The 8,773-nt window shown below is 39.7% G+C and overlaps 1 protein-coding gene across 2 annotated transcripts; it reads right to left on the bottom strand.

Moving 5' to 3' along the window:
- Positions 1-113: 113 nt before the first annotated feature.
- LOC114474336 (eukaryotic translation initiation factor 3 subunit K) lies at positions 114-8,439 on the bottom strand. Of its 2 annotated transcripts, none has more exons than XM_028464569.1 (8): positions 8,262-8,439; positions 6,112-6,210; positions 4,315-4,435; positions 4,087-4,164; positions 2,608-2,674; positions 2,448-2,525; positions 2,209-2,334; positions 114-296 (listed from the first exon to the last, which is right to left on the bottom strand). In XM_028464569.1, the coding sequence occupies exons 1-8, from the start codon at positions 8,321-8,323 to the stop codon at positions 265-267; spliced, it is 663 nt and encodes a 220-aa protein (XP_028320370.1). In that variant the 5' UTR covers positions 8,324-8,439; the 3' UTR covers positions 114-264. The 2 variants fall into 2 exon arrangements, with proteins under 2 accessions (XP_028320370.1, XP_028320371.1); XM_028464570.1 differs by having other exon boundaries at positions 4,087-4,161.
- Positions 8,440-8,773: the final 334 nt, after the last annotated feature.

Genomic DNA, 8,773 nt, shown 5'->3' with positions numbered 1-8,773 from the left:
TGAAACGAGTAAAAACTCTCCTCCAGTCAGTAAAACGATGACACACCCGTGTTATGTCAACACCAGAAACATGTGATGTCAACAAGAAAGTTAAAGCATACGCACACTCAAGCTGGGAATGATAAATTACTTTTATTGTGAAAAGTAGGAAGATTGAAAGCAAAAGAGCAGTTTGTCCAAGTCATGACTGAGCTGTGTGTGTGTGTGTGTGTGTGTGTGTGTGTGTGTGTGTGTGTGTGTGTGTGTGTGTGTGTGTGTGTTGAATCACTGAGACGTGGCCATGATGCTGGAAACACCTGTGATAAAACAAGAAGACAGTCATTAACATCCTCTATCAGAATGATTGTCATAACTCACAATCTTTTCCTAAATATCCTAAATCTAAGAACTTAGATCTATACATAATTAAATATTATCATATCAGAGTATAAAATTACTAACTATCTTAAACAGACGGAGTTCAAACCTATATCCTCTTTTCCACTTTGTGGCAGGCGATAATAATCATAACTAAAAGTCATGAAGGATGACGAGCTTGTGGCGAGTGTCAGGACACAGACCAACGTGCCATTTGCTGTGAACAGGTGGTTATGAAGTTTATGAAGGTGTGATTTAAAATGTGAAGGTTTGCACACATTATAGCACCACCTAGTGGTGCACTTTCTGGTATGAGTGATCTGTGTGGTAAATTTCACAGCCCCCAACATAATAATTCAGTTGAAATAAATATTTGTTGTTTATGTTGTAATAAGCCACGCCCACTTTGACCATCGACGATTAACTGTGAGATATGACCTCAGGAGCGACCCAAGGTCATACCCACCAAATTTGGCAAAAATGGGTCTTGTTATTTAAGAGAGAGCTAAGTTTTCCTCAAGCACAGCTGTTCACACGTTAGAGTCGCTCAGACAGGTTTACCTTCCAAAATAAGATTTGTAATTTTCACACTAGACTCACCACCGTTAAGTGAACCGAGCACGTAAACATATAATCAGAATGATTGACAACTAGGAGGACCAATAGTTAAGATGATCCACCCAGAATTTAAAGCTAAAATAACATCATCCACTATACCTGTAATGTAATTTGTGTATTTATTTTGTATAACTGTTTTTGCCATTTTGAGTATTTTTCTAGTCTTTTTTTTTTTTTTTTTTTTTTAACTTTTTAGACTAATTTGGTATATTTAAGTAGCATTTGTTGTTTTATGAGTTTTTTGTCATTATGTGTATATTGGTTTAGATTGTGTGTTTTTGGAGTCATTTTTGTTGTTTTGTGTATTTTTGGAGTCATTTTTGTTGTTTTGTGTATTTTTGCAGTCGTATTGTGTATTTCTGTATTCATTTGTGTATCTTTGTGTATTTGCGTTTTTTTGAAGGTATTTTTTGAGGCAATTTTGTGTATTTCTTTTGTGTGAATTTGTTGTCCATACATGTAAATCTCTGTGACCTAAACATGTGAATGAGCTCTGACATCATCAACATGCTGCACAGATTAAATACAGACGTGCATGGTTTGGCATTTGTCCAACCTGATATTTGTATGATTCCTTTGCTAGAACTGGACGGTAATAACATGTGATGTGACGGTAATAACATGTGATGTGACGTAATAACGTGTGATGTGACGGTAATAACATGTGATGTGACGGTAATAACATGTGATGTGACGGTAATAACATGTGATGTGACGTAATAACATGTGATGTGACGTAATAACGTGATGTGACGGTAATAACATGTGATGTGACGTAATAACATGTGATGTTGACGGTAATAACGTGTGATGTGACGGTAATAACGTGTGATGTGACGTAATAACGTGTGATGTGACGTTAATAACGTGTGATGTGACGGTACTAACGTGTGATGTGACGGTACTAACGTGTGATGTGACGGTAATAACATGTGATGTGACGGTAATAACATGTGATGTGACGTAATAACATGTGATGTTGACGGTAATAACGTGTGATGTGACGTAATAACGTGTGATGTGACGGTAATAACGTGTGATGTGACGTAATAACGTGTGATGTGACGGTAATAACGTGTGATGTGACGTAATAACGTGTGATGTGACGTTAATAACGTGTGATGTGACGTAATAACGTGTGATGTGACGGTACTAACGTGTGATGTGACGGTAATAACATGTGATGTGACGGTAATAACATGTGATGTGACCAAACACTGGATCAGGACTCACTCTCAAAGTCGATCTTCTCCACGATGTTCTTGGGCTTCACACTTTCCTCCTGGTTGGAGATAAAGATCTGTCCCTCCTCGTTCTCCGTCCAGCCGTACTTGTTCATCCACACCTTCACCTGTGTGTCTGCGTAGGTGAAACACACACACACGCACGCACGCAAACACACACACACACACAGTATGAAGGGAGAAGGAATGTGTGGGCGTTTCCCTATGCATCGTCCCCGTCCTCCTCACCCAGTGGGTCTCCCAGCATCTCAGCCAGTAGGCGGTGCTCAATGGTCTGGTAGGTGATTCCCACCACGTGGCAGATGACTGTGAGATCAGGACCAAACACAGCAGTTAGTGACACCGTCAGTGAGAAGTGGAGGTCACGTGATCACATGACGATACTCACATTTACGAACGGAGTCCTGGAAACCAGCGATGCCGTCGATGAGCTCCTTGTTCTCCTCCAGACTCGTCTGTCAGAGAAACACGTTGGAAAAGAGGAAATAAAAAAAGGTTGTGAAACCTCTGAAATGATGCAGATGCTACAATAATCTCTTCCTCCTGTAGATTTACGACTACACTGTTTAAGTTCGGTATTTTCTGGCATATCTGTGATAACCACATTTATTTATTCATCTGAATAATGTCCATTATTATTCGGGCCATAGCACAGTCATCTAAAAGATAGAAATTCTTATTTTAACAGAAATGAAATGGGTAAAAGGGGACATATTGTGAAAAATGTTCACCTTTTATAACAGTTCCCTGTGGTGTAAATGACATATCTGTGCTGGTGTTTGGTCAAAACATAACATGAATTAAGCAACAGAAGAGGTTTATGACCTTGTGAAAATGAGTTCTATGAGAGTGTCCTGTTTTGGGGGGGTGTGTCCCTGGATTTGCATAGACCTCCCCCTTCCCTCACTATGTGTAGAGCCTCTAGCTGAAACTTACCAGGACAACATTTAAGTGGTTAACTTCTCGAATAAGCCTAAATTCTGAGTGAACTCATCCTTTAGTAACTCTGTAAATTGATGATTAAACCATAAAAGCAGCTCTGTTAATAATACGTGCTGAGAGAAGTGATCAGCTCTCTCTCTCTACCAGTCACTCAGCTTTTCTAACTACAGGAATAGTTCAATCAAGGTGATAGTCATTTGTTTTGTTCAACCGCTGAGTCACATTGTGTCACAAACACGTCAGATCAGCGATATAGACATACATGCTGATGAATAGTTGACTTAACTGGCGTTCTGTAGATTTGTATGAAGTAAAGATTGACAGTGACTTGACATATATTTGCTAAATGTTTAAGTGTCAATATTAAGTTTTTCTGCAACAAGCAGTGGCTGAAATAACGGGTCATTTATTTTATATCATTTTAAAAAAAGACGTAATAAAACATTTTTTAATAACAGCAAATCATAACAACAGGTTACATTTATTCTGTTTTATATTTTGCAGAAATGCTGTACTTGAATTAAGTTAAGTAGCAACTACTTAGGTTAAAAGTGACAATAATGGTTCAACATATGACATTAGGTGAAAGGGTTTATACGTGATGAAATTGTCTTGAAAGTGGAAAAAATGTGCAGAAAAGTCATTGAAATGTGATGAAATGGGAGCAATGTTGCAAAAATGCATTAAAAGGAGCAAAAATATGGGAAAAATACAGACATAGTATAGAAAAATTGAAATAGAAAGAAAATATAAAAAGTGATGAAAATATAGTAAGTTAAAATATGGCAAGTTTGCTGTAGTTGCAGAAAAAGAATAAAAAAAGTGTTCAGAAAATATTCCTAGATTCCCCCTCCCAGTGTGTGGTGACCCACAGTGCGGAAATGAATGATGTTTAAAGTTGAATCAAAAGTTAGTGATGTCGTACCCAGAAGCTCTGGAAGTGGCAGGTCTCCAGCAGGTTCCCCAGGTACAGGATCTGTCTGATCGGACGTTCCTCTTGCTGCGACACTGTAGTCAAGGAAAGGGCCCCAACCCCCCGAAACACACACACCCAGTGCCAGCCAGCCAGCCACACGCACACGCGCACACGCACACGCACACGCACACGCACACACACACACACACACACAGAGAGAGAGCACCAAAGGGATACGTGTGTCTGGTCGATCATGCACTTGCACAGCGTGAAGTCGGTGTGTGGCAGGTTGGTCAGAGCCTTCAGCAGGATCTGTGATGTCACGGTGGTCTGGAAGTAGGCCGGGTTGAACTGGTACCTGCACACGTCAAACTGTTAAAGAAAAACTAAACCCCCCACTCCATCACACTTTTTCACACTAAAAACAGATGTAGTATTGATGAATGACTGTTGGCTCCGCCCCCTCCAGCAATAAAAGTTCCAAATGAAGCTCAGTTTGTCCCTAATCTTTAATTTTATGTCATATTTTCCACTTCAGCTCTTTAGGACAAGTTCTTACATTTAACGTCAACATACATTTGGTGTCGTGTGCCTTTTAATACAGGAACAAAGGATTTTGTGTGCAATTTTTCTGCGTTTTCGTAGACGCCATTAAGGAGAAAAGAGGAGCTCCGTGCATAGAAATAAAGACAACAGAATCCTACTGCTGCTCAACACAACAGTGGATTTACTGCTGATTTTAATGAGCAGCAGTGAATCTTGGTTGTCTTTATTTCCACGCACACGGATCTCTTTTTCTCTCCTTAAAGCTGCAGTCCGCAATTCTTATGAGAGTGACTTTTTGTCATTATAGCTAAAACTGTCACTATGTAAGGACAGCTTTACATCTAAAAACAGGCTCATTGAGCCCCGCCCCCTGCTGCTCCTGCAGCCTTTGGCAGATTGTCAGAATGCACCGTGACCGAGCAAAAAAAACCAATCAGAGCCAGGATTGTGTTTGATGGACTGTCTGACAGCTGGTGCTTACAGGCCCCGCCCCTTTCCTGTGGCTGGAGCGCCATCTTTTTTACAGTGTATGGGCTGGAAGAGTAAAAGATGGAATTAGTGACTTTTCTGCTTGAAAGGTAATTACTGCTGCTTGATTTACATTGTTTGATTTGTAATTGTTACACTAGAAATCTGTGGTGCATGCGTTGTTTGTGTGCACGCTCCGTGTGGGCTGCTGTAAGTGGCACTGTGTTGCTGCTGCTGCTGAGGTGTGTGCACATAGAGAGACAGAAGCGCTGCAGTAATATGCTTTTAACAGAGCATGTTATATTATTATGATGTTGCTGTCGGGCTAACGTTAGCTTGTTAGCTTTTCTGAGGGAGGAACTTTGGAAAGTTTGGAGGCAGGGCAAGAGAGCAGTGGGGACGGAGGGGGAGAGAGAGGGATCTGAAAGTTATGGACTACACCTTTAATGGCGTCTACGAAACAGCAGAGTGGGAACTGTCGCCCCCTGTGGTCACAGATATTTTCAGGTCACGGTTTTAATTTATCATCTGTCAGTAAACAAAAGAGGTTTACATCGACTTTTTAAGTTTTACTGATTTTTAGAGCAACACAAAGCAGCACAAGTTGTTATTTTGACTGAAAAAGCTGCTAAATGATCCTGAATGCTTCAACTCATATACTGTAGAACTCAATGGACTGAAATGGGCGATTCACGTCACTGATGTCATTTCAACATGAGACATAAAATGTGCAGAGCCTATACGCAAACCTGTAAAAACGGCAGTTTACAAGTCAGTATTGAACGGTTCAATATGTTGTTGAGAATAGTTGCATGCCTAGTAACTCCACCCCCCCAAAAACCCCAATTTTTCCTGCTGAAAACAAATGTATTTTGATATAAATCAGTGTTTTGATTTGGTGTGTTTTGTTGTAAGGCGTGATTCCCCTTTCACTGATGGAATAGAGGGGTGTATTGAGTAGCTAGTTAGCATAGCATAGACTGGTATTTATGTTGTTTCAGAGTTAATGGCAACACTCACAGCTTCAGCACTGCTAGGTTGGCCTCCAGGTCGTAGGCGTTTTCCCGCGCTTGTGTCTCCACGTAGCGTTCCAGCGTGGAAAGGTTTTCAGGGTTGTACCTGTGCAAAAGAAGAAGTCATATGATGACTCACGTTTGTTTTTGAGTGTCTATTGATACGGAAACGTATCCATAGCCCCCGGGTCTAAGGCACCTGACTGGAGAATTCTACTTTCTGCTGCTGTGGGTTTGAATCCCACTTTGGTCATATATATTTTTTTCATTTTAACATATTAAACACGGAAAATTCCACCTTTAAAAATACATATATGAAAAAAGAAACACTTTCGGGTATTTCCTGGGTTAGGGTTAAATAAAAGGGTTAGCGGGGTAGCTAAAAATAAATATGAGCTAAACTAAAACTGACGGAACTTTAAATCACGTGGTGCACCTATCACGTCACCAAAAATGGCCAATGAGGGGGTGCTGCGTATGAATAAGCTTTTTCACACTCTCGCTCTGGTTCAGCTCTTCTGCATCAGGTCAGAGGTCAGAGGGATAAACTCTCCATGGCTGATGGTGTAGGAAGTGAGTCTGACAGAGGTTTAGATTATTTTACCCATTTGAGCATTGAGTCCTTTAAACAATGTTTGCGTAAACGCGGTATCGGTCTCCGAGGCAGAAATACCGAGTTAGCTGCTAAAGCTAATGCTGCACACGAGCTGAAAATTCAGTTTTTTTTCGTGACTTTTCAAACTGTTTCAGCTGATGGTGTTACTCCATTTCACTTATAGACATGTCCATCTTATGACCTTCCTTCAAATTTGTAAATGTAATTAAAATAGTAGCTTAATAAAATAATCATGGCCCTTGTTAGTGAATGGTGGACCTCATAAATTTACCTTTTCAAAGTGAGAACTCACACTGTCCTTCTCACACGAGGACATCTCTCGTCTCATCAATAATAATTATATATTTTATTTATAAGCGCTTTTCAAAAAACTTGACACTTTACAATTATTAAAACAAATAAACAAATGAAAAAAATAAACCAACAACAATAAAGTAAATACAGAAAACACATAACGTAGAAAAGTTAAAAGCTTGTAGAGGGAGTGTAAACAGAGGAGGTCTGTCACTGATACGGTTTCTAACATCGCTTTTACAAAAGTGCTGAGATCAGCAGAAAGCCATGGTCTCTCTGAGTCAGAATATGTGCGTCGTTCCCAGATAGAGTCAGAATACGCCCGCTGGAGACCCAGGTAGTCTGTGTTTTCATTCATCAGAGGTGGAGGTGAGGGGACTGCCTAGCTTCAATACTGCTGCTCTCATCGGTTTTTAAAAGTGCTCGGATCGGCAGAAATCACCATCAGCAAAAAATTCTGGACACCTCCCCAAGTCCGAATATGTGTAATATTAATAATATAAACACTATTAAAACACTAACAATCTCAGGAATAACATTGCAAACGCTGCTAGGTTAGAAATAACAAAATAAACGAGCTTGTTTACGTTTATATCCCTCTGACCTATGACCCTCCCAGGTCGCATGCGCAGGTCCAGAGTGTGAAAAGTTTTATAGACTAGGAGTCTATTGATACGTTTCCGTATCAATAGTCACTTCCTATTGTTGATGTTTCCTCTATTCTCTAACAGGAAATTCATTGGCTGTGGTTACAGTGTTTGGTAAAGCTGGTAAATTTATGATTTTGTTTAGTTTAACATTAAAATCGCTGCTTCACGTTTCTGAAGCCACTGCTGTAACTCAGTATTACCACCAGGAGTCGCCGTTTCCCCTTAAAGCCAAAACATAATGAACCCACAAACATTTAATTTAGATGCAAAATAAACATTATCAAAACTCAAAAGCGTTACATCACAATGCAATTGACCTTTTTCCCATCACTGTTTCAATAAATCATACGCTTTTGTTTTCTATGAAACACAATTATTACATTCGACAGGGAACAATCATCAGAAAGCTAATGCTAACTGTAAACATTCGTGACAACTGAATTGTCTACATTGTCCCGTGTAATAAAAGGAAAACCTTTCAGATTTAAATACGTCCACATCACGCCTCTACTTTTCCTTCTTTATACATACAAATTTAAGGGAATATGCGGAGGCTAAGCTAACGTTAGCTCCTTTATTCACGACTGGCTCTCATACCTGTCGATTCCTCGCAAAAGTTCCCCCACATTGGTTCTCATCTGCTCGAAAGACGAAGACATCGTGGCCCAAAAGTCGATGAGAAGCGTTAAAGAAACCAGAACCGACTTTTTTCCACACGTGGACCACGAAACCGTGAGAGAGCACCGGGGAGGAAGGAACAAGAGGACGGACCGGAAGCAGCGGAGGGAGAAATTAGACGGACCGGAAACTACATTTGTTGCTGTTTTCTTCCATTCTCTCATGATTGAATGGCAAACAAACGAGCAACGACCTTAATACAGATAATATACTATACATTCTGCTTACAAGAGAAAATAAAAAGATTAAAATAAAATAAATAACGCACTTTTAAACTAAACCATGTATATCTGAATATTTCCCCGTTAAATTTTGGATCACATTATTGTTGATTTAATTGTCATGAGACAAGACAGTTTAACTTGTGTTTTGTTGTTTGCAAGAAATTGATTTTTAAAGGAATTTTCAAAATAAATAAATACATAGAATAT

The sequence above is a fragment of the Gouania willdenowi genome, chromosome 13, assembly GCF_900634775.1.
Source record: "Gouania willdenowi chromosome 13, fGouWil2.1, whole genome shotgun sequence".
In the NCBI taxonomy this organism is placed as follows: domain Eukaryota; kingdom Metazoa; phylum Chordata; class Actinopteri; order Blenniiformes; family Gobiesocidae; genus Gouania; species Gouania willdenowi.
This window is presented reverse-complemented; position numbering and strand designations above follow the sequence as displayed.